Source organism: Microdochium trichocladiopsis (genome assembly GCF_020744255.1).
Source record: "Microdochium trichocladiopsis strain MPI-CAGE-CH-0230 chromosome Unknown B0I36scaffold_15, whole genome shotgun sequence".
Taxonomy (NCBI): domain Eukaryota; kingdom Fungi; phylum Ascomycota; class Sordariomycetes; order Xylariales; family Microdochiaceae; genus Microdochium; species Microdochium trichocladiopsis.
In genome coordinates, this window is record NW_025763558.1 from 998,170 (window position 1) to 1,018,895 (window position 20,726).

Genomic DNA, 20,726 nt, shown 5'->3' on the forward strand with positions numbered 1-20,726 from the left:
CGGGCCGTGGATTTCCACCCGGTCCTCGATGAGAACGACCGGCAGAGGTGCTATACGGGGCGGCTGGTGCCGGCGTCGAGTGGCGGGAGCTGGGGCGCGCAGATCTGCTCCCGGTTTCCCTGCTGTATTGTGTTGGTTGGGCAGTCAGGGAGATGACGCTCTGCGTTAAGCGGACCTACAAACGGAGCCGGCTCGAGCTGGTGAAGGTGTGGGATTTCTGCCGTCGGCTGGGGAGGCACAATCGAGCCACACACCCATGCGACATTTGCATGTGATGGCACATGCTTCCATGATACGTTACCCGAACCATTTATGCAACGAGTTGACCTGAGTCCATTGAAGCACCCGGACGCCACAGCACACCCAACGTTCGCCAGTTTCTAAAGTTGCCAATGTATCCAAGCAACCCCGCCCCCTGGCGACTAAATGGAATTTTGGGCAATACTACAAACGGCACGAGTGGAGCCAACCTCGTTTGTGTCGGACGTTTTGCGTCCACAAGTACGCGGGGAGGCCTGACGCCCGGCTTGAGTAGCCTGACGGTTTCACGCGGCGAGGTGTGCCTTGCAGGACACCTATCTAAGCCGAATACCGATTTGCTAAGCCAAATATGTGACGAGGCACCCTTTTCACACCACTTACGCCGTATTTAGCTCGTCAGTTCCTGCCTTGCTCTCCCGCAGAAGCTCCTCTTTTGAAATTCGTATCTCTTCGCCCAGCTAACTGTCAATTCGGCAACTGACTGCCCAGCCATGGAACCCCCCACAGAGCGCTCCCATTCTATACCCGGCGCTGCAGCACAAGTGGCAGCTCACTGTGACCTACAATCCATCATTGTCCGCCGATTCGACAAACTTGCGATCCAAAACATCCTGGAGCTTCATGCTGAACTGGCCGAGATCGACAAAGGACATTCCGACGTGCAGAGAGCAGCCGACGAGACGCTGCGGACCGACGAGACGCTGCGGAGTCACCATGCACGTCATCACGCCTCGAAGAATCGCGCCTCGGAGAATTATCATAGTGCAATCACAGCCTATCGTAGGTCCTAAAGTATATGTAAGGTAGGAAGACTCGACGGTACCTGTGGGGCTAACTCTTACGTGATACTAGATGAGGCAATCGTGCGCTACAGCGACGTTGTGAATCTCAGCAGGCCTCCAGCCGTTTACGTGCGTGATCTGGTCGAGATGCTCAAGAAGGAGGGCAACGATGGCGCATGGGCGATATGGGACGGGAATTCGCCGATGGGAGGACGCCCTTTCTCGGACCTAGTCGCTATTTCGACATTCTCCGACCCCCTAACTCGCTTCATATCGAGCACTTGGCTCATGTTCCTTTTTGTTGTAAGTGAAAGAGCCGACATATCCTGCACGTGTCTTACCAGATATAATATTAAATCAAACGTAGGATATCATCGGGTCCATTAAACAAGGCAAGGCACTGATCGATCTTACAAGCATCCGGCGCTTCGTAGCGATTCTGCAAGCCTTGATCTCCATCGGCTTTCTCGTGGGTGCTATGTGGGCACTCTACAAGCTGACGGACATGGTCACGAGGCTTGCGCTGGTCACCGGGTTCGTGGCAGCATTCTGTGGCTGGTTTGCGACAACCACTGGCATTCAGAGGAGAGACATCTTCGCGGCCACGGCCGCTTACGCCGCTGTACTGGTCGTATATGTCGGAAGCCAGGCAGATCAAAGCGGGACCTGTACCTGCGCGACGGGAGTATGAGTTCAAATTCAGTGACACTCACTCCAACGAAGACATAGGGAGATATTTGACTTTTGTGTCTGTGTCATGGCGCGTGCCGGACGCCAAATAGGGATAGTTTCAAGGATGTTTCAAGGCCAAATCTGTACGCGTGCACTTCAAAAAGCTCGCGCTCCCTCATAAGACACCAGAGAACGTTCTTCTCTTTAGCTTAGGATTCTTTCGTTAATAGGAGTAGTTGATGTTTAGTTGCTATGTCACTATCCGAACCATGCCAGCCGTCACAGTCTGCCTCTGTGTTAGGTCCCATCCACTCTATCTCCTTACCACAGCCCCTTTTACTACCGCAACGATCGACGTAACACTCTGACCCTAGTGTATAGCGCCCCTTAGGCAAGACGACCCCCCACCTCTCGCCCCTCCCATCTTCTACGCCTCCAGTTCTTAATCCGCGTGAAAAACCTATCCAACTTCGCACCTGTGGCCGTGTCGGGAATGTGTTTGTCGTGCGGGTATCTTGATCTGCTAACATGATTAATGGCCGGTGCACTTCCGTTGAAATCCATGGACTTTACCCCATTATCTCCCGCAGCAGTCGGTCCATTATCTCCAGCAGCAGTCGGAGTAGCAGCGAAATTCTCTGTTGCGCTCCGAAGAGGATAAGTCTCAGGATAGTAGGACTGAGTGGTAGAGAAACCGACCGAACACGATGAGTTTGAGGTGCAAGGACGCCTGGAATTGTTCAAACCAGCGACAATTCTCTTACGGCGATCAGTGGACGTTTGTACTACCACACCGTCGGCTGCAATGGGTTGAAGCTGAGCCGGGCGTGGCATGAAGTGATAGGCCGCCGAAGTAACCTGAACTTTGTGTTGAAGTGGCGTGATGGTGTGCCGGGGATATGATAGGGGCTGCGTTAGTGGCTGCAGACGCGCGGAATAAGCCGTCTACCTTGGACTGGCACAGAAGCACGCCTCTGGAAAGTTGTCGAGGAATTACTTTTCATGGCCTACCCTAGGGGCTGCCTAGATGGGCTGGAACCGTGTTTGGAGAGTAAGAACCGTGGCTGAATAATATGCGGTTCCTAAGATGGAACCATGGTTGTGGCAGAACCGTTCTTGTGCCTGGAACCGTGGTTTGACCGCTGGAACCCTGGCCCGGGTCCAATGGTTGTCAGTGGTGTTGAAGCGGGGTAAAGCCGAGAGGGGACCCCACCTCACTCTCGGCTGGACGGGCTACAGTGCTGTGTGTCAACTACGCGCTAAAAGCCACCTCATTCTCGACTAGGCGGAATGGCGGCATCACAGAGTGATCCTGCAGCTATCCTCGCCTCGCCGGTAGTCTCGTCGGTAAAGACTCCTTATAGTACGTCTTACTCGAACGGGCTACGAGATATAAAGAGAATCTGGGTTTAGAGTTAAGTACTACTGTCTTATTCCAGGGCGGCTTTAGGTGAAATCCAAGGGATCCACGCGCCCAACCCGACAGCAGTAGGACAGCCTACAGTAGAACGAGGAGTAACAAGTTACGAACCGACTCCGCGACGACGCCGGACCGCGAGAATAATCCCGATCCGGTCTTGACATCCCTACAGATTTACGCCGACCTAACATACAATGTCCTCATCTGCTGTAGACCCGAATGCCGACACGCTATTTCACCAGACGGAGCCCAGGTTACTGCACACTTATGGAACAAGCATAGTGTCCCTTTAGCGGATCGCTTAGGACTTCCAGAACATATACGCGATCACTACTCTTCGATATTCCAAAATCCCTCAGACGCAGCTCTGCCGCCCTGACCATCATTCCCGCTGGAAGTTGCCTGACCATCATTCCCGGCCGGGAAGCCCTGACCGTCATTCCCGGCCGGGAAGCCCTCACTTTCGCGCATTCCTGGTGGGCAGGGGGGTGGTGGGCACGGGCCATTGAGGGCATTCCGGTACCCCAATTGAGTTCATTCCGGCCCCGCCAAAATCGGCTAACCCCCAGGGTACTGTTGCGATTGTGCAGTTGCGCTAGAATTTTTACACGGTATACGGGACTGGTTCTCGGCAGGGTCTCAAACACCGTCCTAGAGGTATAGGATACTCTATCTTGCCCGAATGCAGCGAGACCATAGCGGGAGGTGCCCTGTGGGGGGAAACGATGTTCCAGATGTATAGCCATTGAAGAGGCTCTGACATCCAGGGATCGAATCTCCTAGCCAGAATCGTCAGCTGCTGAACCGTCAGGCCCTCGGGGAATGGTCTATCCCCAGGATCTTTACACGATATAGCTTTATCCCGACTCAGAGAGCTCGTGACACATCGGTCAGAAAAGTCGCAATCTTCTCTGTAGTTGCTAAAGGCCCGACTCTTGGGAACATAATATTAATAGCTAACAAGAGCCCCAGACATTAACAGCATCGAAACACCCACAACCCGATCTAGTTTTTAGCCAAATTGCACAGACCCAGAGAAAGTAGCCCCAGGGAATTGGTTGCCGCTGCCTTTGCTAATATTCTGAGTACCGCCAGGAGCGTTGAATTGGTCGCCGGGGCCATAGCTGTTAAAGGATGAGTTGGCTGGTTTCTCGATCTGTGCTTCTCCCCTCGATCGTGTTGGTTGACTGGCAGGTGAATTCCTGAATTGTGACTCCCATCTGGTCAGCTCGCCAAGCACTCTTTTGAAGCCATTGTCGTCCGCGGAGCCAAACTTGACCATATCGCTATGGTTGGCGTAAATGCTAAACGCATTGTAACCTTCAAGAGTGGCCGAGTCCTGAGAAACGACTTTTCCGACCACAGGCAAAGGAAGCTCTTCAAAGAAGAATGTAACCTCGAGATCCCGGCCGGCCTTCTGTTGTTCTCGTACCATGGACCAGAACCGATCTTGAACGGACCGGAGGTACTTGTCATCTGTCTGCAAGATGTTCAACAGCGACTTATTGGTGGATTTTACTATCCCAAGAGCCGAAGCCGGTATCCTGGCCCAGTCGGCCATCCAGGATCCCCTGTGAGGAGTGCCCATGAATACGATGCCCTTAGTGCAATCGAATATGCCTCGGAGATGTGGTCCAGCGTTATTTTGCGAGCGAAGAATGGCTTCCTTGCAGACGATGCCGCCCAGGCTGTGGGCGACAAAGACTAGCGGTCGAGAGGACGCGTTGGAACGGGTTCTGTCGGTCGTCAAGTCGTTCAAGAGGTTGTTGGCATGCTCGGTCAGCCCATTTGTTGATGCGACCGAATTCCGCACGATGTACGCGTCGTAGCCGTACGTGAGTATGCGAGCTTTACTGAGCTCGGGTGGCAGGAGCGTCGCGGGCCAGGGTCTGGATTGCTTCTCTGCAGTCCAGGTGCTGTCCCGATTGCCAGTCAACCCGTGGACAAAGCAGATGTCAATCGTGGCGTCGCGGCAGTCGTGCAGAACTTCAACTCCATAGGGAAGTGGAGGGCTGGGATCTGTCTCGTGGCACGATGGTGGGCTAGGCGGGTTCTGGTCACGGCTTGTCTCCTGATGATGAATTTCCGGCGAATCGACGCCAGTCAGACGCTGCTTCCGCAATGTAAACATCGCTCGCAATCTCCTCATCAACGATGTGTTGTAGAATCAATAGGAAAGGGAGCTTAGGTCGGCGGAGATCATAACAATTGTGTGCCTGATGCATTAGCCACTGGGCCTCATCGAAGAAGAGTGGCAGCTCCGAGAAAATGTGAAGTCGAGAGGAAGGAGGAAGGGTGGGGATATCAGGCGAAAGTCACGAGCCATCTTTTCTCGCGGCCTGCAGTGGCTGCTGCCCAACACCCAATGTCTCCTCGTAGCTGTCGCCCTTCCAGCCGGGATAAATGGCCAGACGCCGCCAGACTGTGCTTGGTCTCGTCAGAGTGGCTTGGCACCACGACGCCAGCGGTTGGTGGCCACACCCTCTTCCCTCCCCTCCAACCAGTAGAATGGCAGGCCTCCCCCATGGCCATACGTAGTATGAGACGTAATTTACACGTGATTTGGGGATTAAAGTTCAGCAACTGCCGAGAAACTCTTTTTGGTGGCGAGGCAACCCTAGAGGGTCCTCTCCCAAGTGGTCTGGCCAAGCAACATTTTGAGACGCCAAACCACCACGCACACAAGACTCGGCAAATGCCGAGACTGCCCTGCGATACCGCAAGAGGTTGTCCGCGCCATCCCACAGAAGGGGAGGAAGCCAGATAATTTTTATTATTGAGCGCTCCGAGCCCTCTTCGCGCTTCATAAGAGTATCAAACTATGCTTCGGCTCGCAAGAGAATCCTCTGCGTGTTGTACATGTTTTGATCTTCGCAAGACAACGGCAGTCTCGTTTGTATTTTCCGTCTGATAGGGCCGTCACATTTTCGCGAGCCCGAGTGGCCAACGTCGGCCTCTTCAGCCCCGCGATGAGCGCCAACTAGTATATCGAGGGACAGACTTCGTCGTTCCCGCCAATTTCCAGGTGCCTTCACGTCTGGTCGCACATCTGCCTCCTCGGCAAAGACGAAAGATTTAGAAGTCCGATTCTCACCCTGCCTTTCCTCCTTCAGCCGCAACTACAGGCCTTGGTAAAGCCCTCGGACAGATTATATTCCCGGTACAGCGTCGGTCATATTTCCGTCGTCTTCGGCCAGTTGATCTAACGTGCGTTAGACAATGAAGCGAGCCATAGGCAAGATATTTCGGCCACAGGAGCGGCCTCGGACTGATGGGTTACAAGGGGAGACGGAACGCACCGGGCCGTCTTCCCAGAGCTCATCCTTTAACAGCTATGGCCCCGGCGACCAATTCAACGCTCCTGGCGGTACTCAGAACATCAGCAAAGGCAGTGGCAACCAATATTTCCAAGCGCCCGTGTATTTGGGTAAGAGCAGGCCTTTTCGTGGATAGCATAGAGATTCTCAACTCACTGTATCGTTCAGGCACCGACGAACCCCCAAATCCGTCACGAGACTGCTTGAGATCGCTGGCTTTTCCAGAAATGGAGAGTCGGTCCCACGATATCGATGCCGCCGCTGAGGGAACATGCGAGTGGCTGCTTCGACATAAAACGTACACGAACTGGGCCTCTTGTGATCGTGGCCTGCTCTGGATTAAAGGGAAGCCCGGCTCTGGGAAGTCGACGTTGCTGCGGTACGTTTTGAACAATGTCACGGCAATACCCAACATCAGAGAGAGAGCCTTGATCCTCTCGTTCTTCTTCCACGGTCGTGGTACTGAACTCCAAAAGACGCCGTTGGGCCTCTTCCGGTCGCTCCTTTACCAGCTCCTCATTCAGGTCCCTGACGCACTGCCAGACCTCGTGGCCACTTTCCAACAGCGGTGCGAAACTGTTGGCAAGCCCGGCGAAAAGTGGCAGTGGCATCCGTGCGAGCTGCAACGCTTCTTCAAGTCATCGCTTCTGAAGGTGTTGAAGACTCGCCCAGTCTGGTTATTCGTCGACGCGTTAGACGAATGCAGCCCAGAGAATGCGGTCGAGCTAGTTGGGGAGTTCAAGTCGTTGCTCCAGAGGCTCCCCTCTATCAACTTGAAAGAGTTTCGCATCTGCTTCACTTGTCGTCACTACCCGATTCTGGACCTGGATGGTGTGTTCACAATATACACAGAGGAAGAAAACAAGAAGGATATATCGACTTTCGTGCGAGACAAGCTCTCTTCGTTCCGTGTACGAACGTCATCCATGATTCCCGATTTGATCACGGAACGCGCCCAGGGCGTTTTCTTGTGGGCGTGGCTTGTGGTGAACCAAGTTCTGGACCTTGAGCGCAAGGGTGCCGGATCAACGAAGATTGACGCCGAAATCCGCTCAGTCCCTCAAATGCTCGATGACTTATACCGCGAACTCATCCGAAACATGGGCCCGGACTCTCTGAAACTCATCCAATGGATCTGCTTTGCCACGCGGCCCTTGTCATTAGACGAATTGCGATGGGCTCTGGTTGTCGAGGCCGATTGCCCACACCGGTCATTATACGAATGCCAGAGCGCAGGAGATTACACATCCGACGAGGAGGGGATGAAGAGGCGAGTTCAGACGCTTAGCTGCGGTCTTGCCGAGATCACGTCGGATACGAAGGTTGTTCAGTTCATCCACCAGTCCGCCCACGACTTTTTCGTCGAGAAGGGCCTATTGGTTCTGGACGGGGCCGCGGGACCCGATTTTCTAGTCGGAATCGCACACTATCGGCTTTCTAGGATCTGCATACACTACTTGGCGATGGAGGAGATCGGTCGGTTGGCAACGCTTAAGCGCAACGACATAGCATCCGAGTTTCCATTCCTGCATTACGCCACGACCTCGTGGGTGGCGCACACGAAGGAAAGTGATGCTAGAAGTGTCCTTCAAGACGATCTTCCGGAATATTTCGCCTGGCCATCAAACACTCTTGTGGAACGATGGGCGCGTGCTTACAGGATATTGGAGAAGTATTCTGACTGTCTGCCAGAAGGGACTAGTCTGGTACACGTTCTGTCGAGGTATGGAGTGGTAGGGGCGTTGTGGGCAATTTTGAAAAGGGCGGGCGTTAATATCGACCCCAAAGATTCTCATGGCCGGACGCCACTGTCGTGGGCCGCCGGGAGCGGACAGGAGGCCGTCGTCAAGCTGCTGCTCAAGAAGGGCGCCGACATCGACTTGAAGGATCGGTATGTTCGGACGCCGCTTAGCTATGCCGCCGAGCAAGGACATGAGGCCGTCGTCAAGCTGCTACTCGAGAAAGGCGCCTACATCGACTCGAAGAGCACGGGCACGTACAATGCAGGTCAGACGCCCATTATCTATGCCGCCGAGCGGGGGCATGAGGCCGTCGTCAAGCTGCTACTCGAGAAAGGCGCCGACATCGACTCGAAGAGTGAGGGCACGTCGGATGATGGTCGGGTTCGGACGCTGCTTAGCTATGCCGCCGAGCATGGGCATGAGGCCGTCGTCACGCAGCTGCTCGAGAAAGGCGTTGATGTCGACTGGAAGGGTGACTGGGATCGGACACCGCTTAGCTATGCCGCTGAGCAAGGACATAAGGCCGTCGTCAAGCTGCTACTCGAGAAAGGCGCCGACATCGACTCGAAGAGTTGCATCATGTACAATTTTGGTCGGACGCCGCTTATGTATGCCGACAGGCATGAGGCCGTCTTCAAGCTGCTACTCGAGAAAGGCGCCAATATCGACTGCCAGGATCAGTGGGGTTTGACGGCACTAAGCTTGGCCGCCATATCAGGAAAAGTGGCCGTGATGACCCTGCTTCTCGAGCGGGGCGCCGACCTCGAGTCGAAGGATAACTCCGGTCAGACGCCGCTATCTAAGGCCGCCAGCAGGGGGCAGGAGGCCGTCGTCAAGCTGCTGCTCGAAAAGCGCGCTGACCTCGAGTCGAGAGATAAACAGGGTCGGACGCCGTTGTCGTGGTCAGCAGGGCAGCGGGTATCGTTGGCAGCAACGGACGGGCACGAGGCGGTCGTCAAGCTGCTGCTCGAGAAGGGAGCCGACATAGAGTCGAAGGATAACGACAGTCGGACGCCGCTATCGTGGGCAGCAACGGACGGGCACGAGGCAGTCGTCAAGTTGCTGCTTGAGAAAGGGGCCGACGCCCAGTCGAAGGATAAGTCGGGTCGGACGCCGCTGTTGCGGGTGTTGCGGGTCACAAAGAACCCATATTCTCGAAAAGAAAAGTACGAGGCAGTGGCGAAGCTACTGGCATCTGTCACTTGACGCTTTCCAAGGAATTGCTCAGTCTGTATTCAGTCCTAGCACAAGGCTCTCAAGCTATTTCAACACCACTTCATCGGCGGCGAAGGGGCACCGGCAAGCCTCGGATCATCATGCCCCTCGCGGAGTTGTTCGGCCACGTTCGGGACAGTAGCTGCAAGCATTAACGCGGCGTGTAAAGCCTCTAAGGAGCCGACCCCACGGGGAGGCTAATATGCGGACGTCGACGGTTTCGCGTTGCCTAGCCCAGCAGCCCTCCGCATGGATAGGCGGACAAGGATGGAGTGGCTGGAGAGATACCTGCGGATCATCGATGAGGCCAGCATGCTCGGTGCTCGGACGCTATATGCCCGAACGAGCAGCTCTGCAGGCTCCGAGAGAGCGCGCAGGACTTCGGCAGTATCCCTGTTACGCTCTTCTGTGGGGCAGTACTGGATTGGGGCGTGCCGGGCTTGATCTTTGGTCGGAATCATGAAGAATTTGGTGAGCGTCGACTTTGTGGCTTCCGACATCGCAGAGGTTGGCGCACTTGAAGCCTTTTCCTATGTGTACAGAATGAGCTTGTTGGCATTGATTCCGAGCAAGTCCTTTCGCTGCCGAGGTCGTCCAAGCACTGCTGGCTGTTCAGGTTCTCCAAAACGTTCCCAGGCTGCACCAAAGGGGCCAGAGGGCTCCTATGTTTGGGCGTCTCCCGGGACCGGCTCAAAACGATGGAAGGAATTCCTAAAGCTTTGTCTTCAACCTGCCCTTTTTTGCAGCTTCATCACAGGTTGAAGCGAAATAGCAAGGATATGCGGCACTGCTTGGCGTGAAGTGCTCTCTTGGTACACACATGCGTCACCTTCAAGGCCAACAGTCACAACCTAGGGACGTTGGGTAGTACAGCAGTACAGAAAGATGACATGTCGCATTCAGCTGTCATCCACGCGCATCCACCTTTCTCTCGACTTTTCTATTTCTTCGGCCTTCGAGCACCGTTAATTCATCAGGTACAATTGTGATGATCTCCACCGACCCAGTCCTGTTCATATCTCATACTACAATCCATTGCCGATGAGGACAATGCTTGCGAAATCTCCATGGCGGAAGCGGGGTCTGGCCGCCAACATGGCGCCAGAAACTCATCAACAGGATATAAGCCGCAACCATGGCCCACCTAGTCCACCATCGCCCCATGACAGGGACCCTGGCCTATCCTCTCAGTGCCCTGCAGGTCCCTCCTCGTTCCCCGATGGAGTTGAAGTTCTGCACGATTGCCACGACGCGACAGTTGACATCTGCTTTGTTCACGGTTTGACCGGTGATCGGGACAGCACCTGGACTGCCAATGGACAATCCAGACCATGGCCCGCGACGCTGCTGCCACCCAACCTTGGCAGGGCCCGCATCCTCACGTATGCCTACGACGCGTATGTCTTGCGAAAATCACCGGCATCGGTAAATGCGTTGGTCGATTATGCCCAGAACCTCTTGAATGACTTGACGACCGACAGAGCCTGTTCCGTCCTCGCGACCGCTAATCTTTGTTGCCCACAGCCTGGGCGGCCTCGTAAAGAAGCCATTCTACTCTCGCGAAACAACCCTAATGCACACCTCCGAGGCATATTCGATTGCACCAAGGCCATCGCATTCATGGGCACTCCGCATAGAGGTTCCTGGATGGCTCACTGGGCCCGTATACCGGCTTCGGCTCTGGGTCTCGTGAAGTCCTCGAATAATTCGCTGTTAAAGAGCTTGCAGACAGCTGAAGATTACCTGCGATCCGTTCAAGATCGGTTCTGGTCCATGGTACGGGAGCGGCAACAAGCCGGCCGGGATGTCGAGGTAACATGCTTCTCTGAGGAACTGCCTTTGCCTGTGATCGGATTAGTCGTTCCGAGTGACTCGGCCACGCTCGAAAGTTACAATGCGATCACCATTCACGCCAATCATAGCAATATGGTCAAGTTCAGCTCCGCGGACGACAATGGCTTCAAAAGGGTGCTGGGTGAGCTGATTAGATGGGAATCACAAATCTGGAGTTCAGCTGTCAGTCAACCAACACAATCGAAGGGAGACACTCAAGTCAAGAAGCCAGCCAACTCATCCTTTAGTAGGACCCGGAGATCAATTCAATGCTCCTGGCGGTACTCAGAACATCAGCAAAGGCAGTGGCAGCCAGTTCCCTGGGGCTAATTTCTCTGGATCTGTGCAATTTGGCAAGTAAGGTCCTCGAGAACATGCCTAAGCGTAGTTCGATTAAATCGGTTGCAAATTCATAAAATGCAAGACATGCCATTACCAGGTAAGTTGGCGTTCGCTGTTTGACCAAATCATTCGCTAGAGGACCTCGTAGTTGGCTGCAGTTATGACCTGATCTGCTGAAATTTGTACTACTTCGAGCCGCAGCCTCGAAAATCGGCATAGGTGGCAGAGAGTGAGGACTTCCTTCTATTGGTTGGCGTGGCGTGGAGGGAAGAGGGTGTGACCATCAGCAGCTGGCGTATTTGTACTACAACCGCTGTCCGGGTGGGATTCACGTAACCTGATTTCAATCCCTGCTGCATCTATTAATGTCTGCCTGGCCATCCCCTGCCTCCTTCTCACTAGGACCAAAAGAGATCTAGTAGTCCAGTTTTCGTCTCGCTTTCCTCCTTCAGCTGAAATTAAGTGCCTTGCTAATACCGTCTCTTCAGGTAGATCAATTAGCCCGGCCGCAGATGAAGGAGTCAGTCTTGCCCTTATGCGATTGATAAGCATCAGAGAAAGTTGGATTTTTGCCGTCGAGACGCTCTTGCCTGGCCTACCACGCGAGGTTCAGCCCCAGCTACGACCGCATGCCGCTGGACATGGGGTTCGATAACCACGATAAGTTCATCTAGTATGACTCTGCTCAATTTTCCGCCATCTACGCCCTCTTTCTTGGGCTCATCGAGCGTGTTAGTGTGAAGCAACGGCGCGAGGATGGTACCTACGACAGGATTGCGCATCGCCTACCATTTCATAAGACGCTGACTTACTCCCTACTGGTCAGCCGTGTCTCGTCCGTCAAGAACCTCAGTCTTCGAAGCGAAGCCGATGCGTTTGTTTGAGCCATGACGCGTTGTCCAACATCTGCGGCCTCTACACCTGCCGGCGATCTGGTGCATACAGCAAGTGGAGTGGCGCCAATTAGACCCAGCCCCGCGGAGGTGGGGACTCTTCTCCAGGTGCGTAAGTCTCAAGTGACCGCCGCCCTTTTCTGGCTACGAAAGCACAATCCCCTCTACAAGGACATAGAAATCAACCAGGATGAAATACAGGGCTGGCAATACGCCGAGGACTCGACAGTTCCCGCCGTTCTCATGGAGCGGATGCGGAGAGAGGAACCCTCGGTCGTGGAAAAGACCTACACAGACCCCATCGTCCCAAATACCGATCGAGGATTAGAGGAGAATGGTTTCACAGACATTGAAGAGCTCCTCGCCTCGGTACGAGCAGATCCAAGCGACGATACCTCCCCGTCGGATGACAATGCATCAGAGGAACAGTCTCACCCGTTGGCTGAGGATTTCCGTGCGCCAGGTCTTGGCCCAAGGAGTCGTGGCCGCGGCGATGATGTCGTCTACGAGACTTCAACCTCCGGAATGGTTCCTTTTTGGAGGGGCCGGCCGCTTTTTCTGAGGTCGAAAGGCTGTCCTTCCTAGCCGGGGCTATTCAGACGAGTCATATTAGACACGGTGACGATGCCGAACCTTCCGCTATGAGGGTCCACACCGCAGGAGACCAGCCGTTTGTTCGGGTTGAGCGTGGTGCGGATTTCGCGGACAACCTGCGCGAGGATTTCTTTCCGCGAACCTTTCCGAGGCTTTTTCCGTGGGGGAGTGGCGGCCCCAAGGCGCTTAGTGAGCTAGATGGGAATAGACCTGATGCTTCGCAGCCTGTGCAGCGCGGTGCGAATCACTCGCTCAATTACTGGGCTAAATATGTGTTGCAACGACACGGTGGTCGATTTGCCACACATCCAGTCTTTTGTTTCTTGGTCTTCAATATTCTCCTCCGATCCACAAATCGGCGTATCAGCATGGTCCGTATGGCAAAGGGCTCCTTCAACAGACTAGAACGGGTCTATAGACGCCTGACAGCGGTCCGCCTAAAAGGAGCTAAGGAGGAGTTGCGGGAGACAAGGGCCACGACAGATCCGGACATATCGTTCTTGCTTCGCGAATTATCCATCTTTGGCCATGCACAGCCACTCTCGAACGAAACCAGACTCTTGATGCGGAGGAAGATACAAGCCGTTAACGTCTGGACTGGTATGCCTGCCATTTGGATCACGGTGAACCCCAACGATATCAACAACCCGGTAAAGATGTCCCTCTCCATACACAGGCTCCACGAGCATGACGCGGCAAAAGAACTATTAGCTGATCTCCGGGGACGTTATGACAGCATCGCCCTGACCATCATTCCCGGCCGGGTTGGCCTCACTTTCGGCGATTCCTGGTGGGACAGGGGGCCGGGGGCACGGGCCATTGAGTCCATTCCGGTACCCCAACTAACCCCAGATTGAGTTCATTCCGGCCAGCGAAAAATGGGCTAACCCACAGCTAACCCAACCCCAAGCCCAACCCCAACTAGCAGGGGTCCGAACCTGTGGGGCCCAGTCGCGCGCTCATATGCGTACATGCACAGGCCGCACGACGACGAGGGAGGCGCGTCGACTGCCAGAGCAAGCAGGCAGGCGGAGGCGCGCGCAAAAGAGAGAGGCAGAGAGAGGAGGGCCAAAAAAATGCCACGCCTAGGAGTCGAACCTAGCTCTTCAACTGTGACTAGCTCGAGCGTCCGGGTCGGATGGCTCCACAAGCTCAGGTTAGGGACCCTAGGCACTATTCGCAGACGTTTGTATTAAAGACGGGGCCACTTGCCCACACAAACTGGTGCAGCGGGTCCGTGCATTTGACCACTGTCGAGCTGACTAGGGCCGGGTCGTTGATTGGCCCAAAATAACCCCAGACCCACCGGCACTACCCCAACCCGAATCAACCCCAGGTCAATTCACAGGGTTAGCAGCCCCATGAGATGTCCAGCTGAAGCGACAGCTCAGTTTCGCAGGGAAGACGCGACACGAGAAGCCAAAAAGGAAATGATGGGCTTGATCAGGGGCGCGACGCGACAACATAGTATATAGATGATTAGAACTGTAGATAGTCAGAGCTGTAGATAATCGAGTAATGAACAACTTCAAGAACCAACAACTTCAAGAACGTCAAACATGGCCAAACAACTGTACGAGCGCGACGACGTGGTGACAATTGACGTGGATACGCAGGTACTGCTATGTCGATTATGTCCAGCTGGTGTTAAGCCCGGCGCTGGCATCGAGGCGCACTTCCGTTACCAACACCAGATTCGGGGCAAGCTACTACAGGACATTATTTACAGCTTTAGCGACATCGAACTCCAAGATCCGCAGACGTGCAGACTGCCGGCCGATGGCGGCAAGCCAGTTCAATTGCTTCCCGTCGTGAACGGTTTCAGCTGTGCAGTATGTCGATATATCACGACCACGAGAGACAACATTGTTCGACACCAACGTACTGCAAGTCACAGTAGCGACGAGGCAGGCTGGAGCGCCGTAAAGGTCCAGTCGTGGTGTAAGGGACGGTGGGCGCGTTATTGGATCGTCCGTACTGGGCACGACAGTGACGAGGTTTTGTCCGATCCCGAAGCGACACCATTAATCTCCATGATGGACCAAATGGCTATAGAGGACGACGCAGAGGAGGAGAAGGAGAACGAGGCATGGCTTCGACAGGGCGACTTAAAGGAGGGGATAAACAGTGACTCATCGTGGGTCAAGAGGCTAGGCTGGGTCAGGCACTTCGCTGGGCGAGACTTGATGGACATAAGCGACGCAGCCCAGTGGGTGAGGGCCCGGAAAGAACAGCAGTACGGCAGGAGAGCCGTGGACGAGGCAGGCATGCGCCAGTCACTACTGCTAACACGGCTAGCAGAGAGCTTCGACCGCGAGGTAGACCGGTGCTGCTGGAGACTGGATGTGGTGCCGACAGATACGCTGCAGTGTTTGGCATCGATATCGGCAACTCAACAGAGCGGCGTGCCGTTTGGGCGGAAGGAAAACGAGGCGTCGATGACGAAGTACAAGTCGATCGGGCATCGCTACTTGGGATACTGCTTACGGGCCCACCAGCTCGGACGAGAGGCAGCAGAAGAGCAGCTAGCCATCCGGTTCAACGATAAGCAGTGGGGCTTACTATGCGATATGGTATACGAGACCGAGCACGAAGAGCGCGAAGACGTGGATACGACGCAGGACAGCGGCTTTTTCAGTAGCGAGGGCAGCGAGGACGACGATAAGGAGGAGGAGGAGGAGATGGAGGAAGAAGAGGGCGGAGACAGCACGAGAGAGTGGAGCCGGCTAGACCGGGCCGTGTTTTCATTCATCATGGCTTCGATCAAGCAATACGTCGGAGGTAGAGTGTACGAGAGCCCACTACTAGCGTTTTGCGCCGCGCTAGGGATTATGAAGAAGCCGCAAGGATATATGGAGGCGCACTTATACACGGGCATGCTGGCAGGGCTGCTTTGGTGGGCCAGGCTGTTTTTTTTGGAGGCCGCGTTCGAGGAGTACGGGAGGGACTTGTACGAAGTTGACGCGGCGGGCGCGAAGAAATTCCGGGAGGAGGAGCACCCCAAATGGATGTGTTTAGGGACCAATACGGTAATAAGCACGGTGATCGGTTGGATGGCGTACGGTAAGGGCCACCGCAACTTACGGACGGGGACGGCGACGATGCGGTGGGAGGATGACGGCACGGCACTATATCACTGCGGAGAGCGGATCAGGATCGACGACTTCAGACAGACGGTACGGAGCACAATCAACGACGCAGAGAAGCTACTGGACGAGCTGATGTTCGGGTCGTGGGCGACGATCGGCAAGGGGCTCGAGCTAGGACGGATTCAGGACAGCATGGTACGCGCAGGAGCCGGCCAGTCGTTCGTTACGAACCCGAAGAACAGCTTTTTAGAGCCGGGATGCAAGAAGGTATTCAGGCTTGGAGAGTCGAAGCTATGGGACGCCGCCCGAGCTCGGTTTAAGAAGGGCGCGGTACGGCGATGGCTACGGCAGCTACGACAGTTCAAGGAGCTCGCGATGATGCTGGTGCATATCACCGGAGGGCAGCCCGGGAGAGGGCCGGAAGTTGCGACGCTACGGCACTGCGACTCATGGCAGCTACTCCGGAACATGTTTGTGCAGTCCGGGGAGGTCATGTTCGTATTCGACCGGGATAAGATGAAGGCGATCCGGGATATGGGCCGCAAGGTGGCGCGGTTTATGCCGGACAGGATCGGGCGGATGCTGGTCGCGTACGTCACGTGGCTATTACCGGCAGAGAAGGCTTTACGGAAGAGGTGTGGGCTACCGGTACCGCAGCGGCAGCTATGCGAGTTTATGTGGCGGGACGGAGACTCGAAGGTTTGGGATACGAACAAGCTCAGCACGGTCATGGCACGGATTACGCTAGCGGGTACCGGGGTAACGCTCAGCGTAGGTCGGTATCGGCCGGTAGCTATCGAGATGGGCCGGCTTATACGCTCGCTGGCGATCAAGCAGCAGGAGGTAGACATGGGCGAGGAAGAGGACGAGGACAACGTTGAGATCAACCCACTGACCGGAGAGCCAGTCGACTGTGGCGGTAGTCGGAACGTAATTTGGGACTTACAGGCTACACACGGGACACGGATCGCGCGGGCGATGTATGGGCTACATACGGCACACCCGGGAAAGCTACAGCCGGAGATGGTTCGGTCGTTCCGGGCGATCAGCAAATTATGGCACGAGTTTTTGGAGAATGGCAGCAGCGGCAACACAGAGGAGGAGGGGAGCAGCGTGAAAGCGGAGGATGAGAGGAGCAGCATTTGCTGTAGCTGTGGCAAGGGAAAAGCAGAGACGCCGAATAAGAGAGTCAACACGGCGGACGAGAAGGGTCAGGCAGGCAGCGATACGAAGCGGCGGCGGACGAAACCGGATCCGGAGGAGGAGATGGCGATTGGGCTAAAGAGGCTGTTGGGCCCGGAAGCGAAGTGGAGGAGCGAGAAGCAGGCCGAGAGCATGCGGGCGATTATGCGGCTGAGAGGCAGCGATGCGGCGATCAGCGTACTACCGACGGGGGCCGGGAAGAGCATATTATTCATGCTGCCGGCGAGGATGCAAGAGACGGGTACCAGTATCGTCGTAGTGCCGTTCGTGGCGCTCATCGACGACTTGGTAGAGCGGGCAATGCTGATGGGGGTAGACTGTATCCAGTATCGACCGGCTATCGGCGTCGGACGAGAGCTGGTACCACGGTCGGCGCGGCTCGTGGTAGTGAGCGCGGACGTAGTGGGCAGCGATGACTTTTGCGGCTACGCAGACGGGCTGGTGCAGTCGGGACAGCTGGGGCGGATATTCGTCGACGAGTGCCACACGATCATCATGGACGTCGGATACCGGCCGAAGCTAGAGCAGCTGCGCGGACTGGCAAGATTCCGACGGCCGCTGGTACTGCTGACAGCAACGCTGCCAGTAGGGCTGGAAGACTGGTTCCGGAGCGTGATGGGGGTACAGAGGGCAGGGCTGATACGGGACCGAACGACGAAGCTGAACTGCCGCTATAGTATCGAGCAGGTCGAGCCCGGACGGAATGCAGTACAGGAGGCAACCGAGGGTGTAGTAGCACGGCTGGACAGCAAGATGACAGCGGGCCAGAAGGGGGTGGTGTACTGCCGGTCGAAGGCGCAGAGCGAGGCTATGGCAGTTAGTTTAGGGTGCCGGTTTCACCACGGCGACATGACGGAGGAGGAGATGCGCAAGGCACGAGAGGACTGGGCGACGGGACGGGGACACCGGTGGATTACGGCGACGACAGGACTGGGCACGGGTATCGACATCGGAGGTATCGTGGCGATCGTACACATGGAGCAGCCGTACGGGCTCGTCGACTTTATCCAGCAGACAGGTCGTGGGGCACGGCGAGAGGGCGAGGTGGTGGAGTCGGTTATCATACACGACGGACGACCAGTATGGGTGAACGCGCACCAGGACTTGGCAGCCGAGAAGAACCAGATTGCGATGAAGGCGTTCGTTTCGACGACTGGATGCCGACGAGCGGTGATTGCAGCGTTTATGGACGGGGTCGTGGGCGAGCAGTGCGGAGATATCGCCGGGGCAGAGCGATGTGACCGGTGCCGGATAGCAGACGAGGAAGGCCAGGAGGAGGAACAGGGAGGGGGAGCAGACGCCAAAATGACAGCGGCAGAAGGAGAGGGAGATGCAGATACAGTGGCAGGGAGAGAGGAGGCAGGAAGGGGCAGCTGGGAGCAGTTCAGGGCAGACAGGGGAAAACGGGATATGGTGCTACGACGGTGGCTAGAGGAGGTCGCAGACGAGTGCTCCGTATGCCACATGCACCGACACCAGGCTTTGTTGGACGGCAATCAGGCACCGGAGCAGGCGACGCGCTGCAAGGAGGGCGAGATGTGTAGGAGAATGGGGAAGCTGAACTACAGCGAGGCACGAAGGAAGGTTCGGTTCGGGCAGCATTCGTGCTGCTACAAGTGTAAGCTCCCGTTAGACTGGTGCGAGGAGGCAAAGGAGACGGACGGGAGTTGTGCATACATGGACAAGATACTCCCGCTGCTACTGATCGGGACGCAGAGCTGGCGGCTACGCAGAATAGCACAGAGCCAGTTCGAGGTGGATGTGAAGGACGAGGATGCATATTTAGCGTGGCTCGGGAAGGATCGACGATTTCACGGGATGCGCGGGACGAATGCTTTGGCATTATGGGAGGCGGTAATATGGGAGATATACCGAGGGGGAGAGTACTGGTTCAGCTAGTCAAAGCAGAGGGTAATTATCAAGCAGGGTATTTCAAGCGGGTCGAATCAAGCACGAAGGTTGAGACGTCGCTTCACGGGTGATATAAGGGCAGTTCCAGAACTATATATATGTTCGGGTGAGTTTTCAAGTCGAAGACTCAGGCCAGAAAAGCAGGCGTATTTGGGTGCCACAATATCATGGGTGAAGGTTGAGATGTCGCTTCACATGTGATATAAGGTCCAGGCCAAGACCCCATACGGCTGGAATTCCAGGTGATTGTACGGGTCGTGCAGTCAGTGTCAGGAAGCCGGCAGGTCCAGGTGGTGTTGTATTATATGCGAAGGTCGAAACGTCGCTTCGGGGCTGATAAAAGGTACTGGCCAAAGCTATATTTATTTTCAGTGTAAGTCGTCGTGTTAAAGACTCAGGGCCAGAAAGCCGGCATGTTCATGTACTACTATATCACGTGGGAAGGTTAAAACGTCGCTTCGTAGCTGATGTAGGGTCCAGGCCATAACCATATACGGCCGGATTTTCAAGGTAATTATTCCAATAGTATACAGGTAGTGAAAAAAAGAGGGAGGCCGTAATCAGTTCCCGTTAGGGCAGAGATCCGTGCGTAGTACAAGTAGGTAAAGAAGAGGGTTGAGAACCGTAGTCGCGCGAAGCGCGTCCCGTAGGCAAAGATCCGTGCGTAGCACAGGTAGCGGAAAGAAGAGGTAGGGCGATGTGAATTCAAGGGGGGCGGTTCGGGGTTAGAGGAGAATGGGAATGTGCGAGAAGGGTTGACGGAGAGGGGTTTCAAGGCGCGAAGAATACAAGAGAAGCAGGTATAGAAGTCAGGTAAGATCAGGGTCAGGGTTAGAGGTTTAGGGTTAAAGAAGAAGAGGGAACAATTTTAGGGTTAGGGTTATATGTTTGGGGTTAGAGGAAGAGAGGAAGATTTATTTCAAGGTTAGGGTTATATATTTCAGGTTAATGAGAGAAAAAGGATTGTCGACGTTAGGCGGAATAATAATTTGAGTTTAATATAGAAAAACATGAAATAAACAGTAAGAGAAACAACAGAGATATAATTAGCAGAACGTAAGGCGGTACAGTCCGTTCGCGTAAGGACGGAAATCCGTACGTAGTACACAAGTTAGTAAAGAAAGAGGTAGGCCGTGATCAGTTCCCGTTAGGGCAGAATCCGTATGTAGGACAAGTAGAGAAAGAATAGACAAGAGAGGTCATAGTTAAACGTAGTCGCGCGAAGCGCGTCCGTAGGCAGAGATCCGTGCGTAGCACAAGTAGTTTAGAAGAAGAAAGAGAAGGCTTTAGAAACCCGGCAGGTAGGGTTAGGGTTAGGGTTAGGGTTAGGGTTAGGGTTAGGGTTAGGGTTAGGGTTAGGGTTAGGGTTAGGGTTAGGGTTAGGGTTAGGGTTAGGGTTAGGGTTAGGGTTAGGGTTAGGGTTAGGGTTTAGGTTTTAGGTCTCTCTCTCCT

The 20,726-nt window shown here is 55.0% G+C and overlaps 6 protein-coding genes across 6 annotated transcripts; 4 read left to right on the forward strand and 2 right to left on the reverse strand.

The window, feature by feature from the left end:
* Positions 1-361: 361 nt before the first annotated feature.
* Positions 362-1,931, forward strand: B0I36DRAFT_340907 (uncharacterized protein). The gene is made up of 4 exons (XM_046155978.1): positions 362-557; positions 621-1,041; positions 1,114-1,346; positions 1,411-1,931. The coding sequence occupies exons 2-4, from the start codon at positions 753-755 to the stop codon at positions 1,732-1,734; spliced, it is 846 nt and encodes a 281-aa protein (XP_046004685.1). The 5' UTR covers positions 362-557; positions 621-752; the 3' UTR covers positions 1,735-1,931.
* Positions 1,932-3,258: 1,327 nt separating this feature from the next.
* On the reverse strand, positions 3,259-4,180 carry B0I36DRAFT_55441 (uncharacterized protein). Its single transcript, XM_046163016.1, has 2 exons — positions 4,133-4,180; positions 3,259-3,914 (listed from the first exon to the last, which is right to left on the reverse strand). The coding sequence occupies exon 2, from the start codon at positions 3,879-3,881 to the stop codon at positions 3,390-3,392; it is 492 nt and encodes a 163-aa protein (XP_046004686.1). The 5' UTR covers positions 3,882-3,914; positions 4,133-4,180; the 3' UTR covers positions 3,259-3,389.
* Positions 3,665-5,405, reverse strand: B0I36DRAFT_55432 (Alpha/Beta hydrolase protein). Its single transcript, XM_046163015.1, has 2 exons — positions 4,133-5,405; positions 3,665-3,914 (listed from the first exon to the last, which is right to left on the reverse strand). Exon 1 carries the CDS (start codon positions 5,282-5,284, stop codon positions 4,148-4,150), a length of 1,137 nt encoding a protein of 378 aa, XP_046004687.1. The 5' UTR covers positions 5,285-5,405; the 3' UTR covers positions 3,665-3,914; positions 4,133-4,147.
* A 949-nt stretch (positions 5,406-6,354) lies between these two features.
* Positions 6,355-9,400, forward strand: B0I36DRAFT_370061 (ankyrin repeat-containing domain protein; the record flags this gene model as incomplete). Its single annotated transcript, XM_046159865.1, has 2 exons — positions 6,355-6,562; positions 6,621-9,400. The coding sequence occupies 2 exons, from the start codon at positions 6,355-6,357 to the stop codon at positions 9,398-9,400; spliced, it is 2,988 nt and encodes a 995-aa protein (XP_046004688.1).
* Positions 9,401-10,504: 1,104 nt separating this feature from the next.
* Positions 10,505-11,603, forward strand: B0I36DRAFT_400494 (uncharacterized protein; the record flags this gene model as incomplete). Its single annotated transcript, XM_046161674.1, is given in 2 exon segments — positions 10,505-11,461; positions 11,475-11,603. The coding sequence occupies 2 exon segments, from the start codon at positions 10,505-10,507 to the stop codon at positions 11,601-11,603; spliced, it is 1,086 nt and encodes a 361-aa protein (XP_046004689.1).
* An 868-nt stretch (positions 11,604-12,471) lies between these two features.
* On the forward strand, positions 12,472-13,062 carry B0I36DRAFT_356377 (uncharacterized protein; the record flags this gene model as incomplete). Its single annotated transcript, XM_046157619.1, has 1 exon — positions 12,472-13,062. The coding sequence occupies one exon, from the start codon at positions 12,472-12,474 to the stop codon at positions 13,060-13,062; it is 591 nt and encodes a 196-aa protein (XP_046004690.1).
* Positions 13,063-20,726: the final 7,664 nt, after the last annotated feature.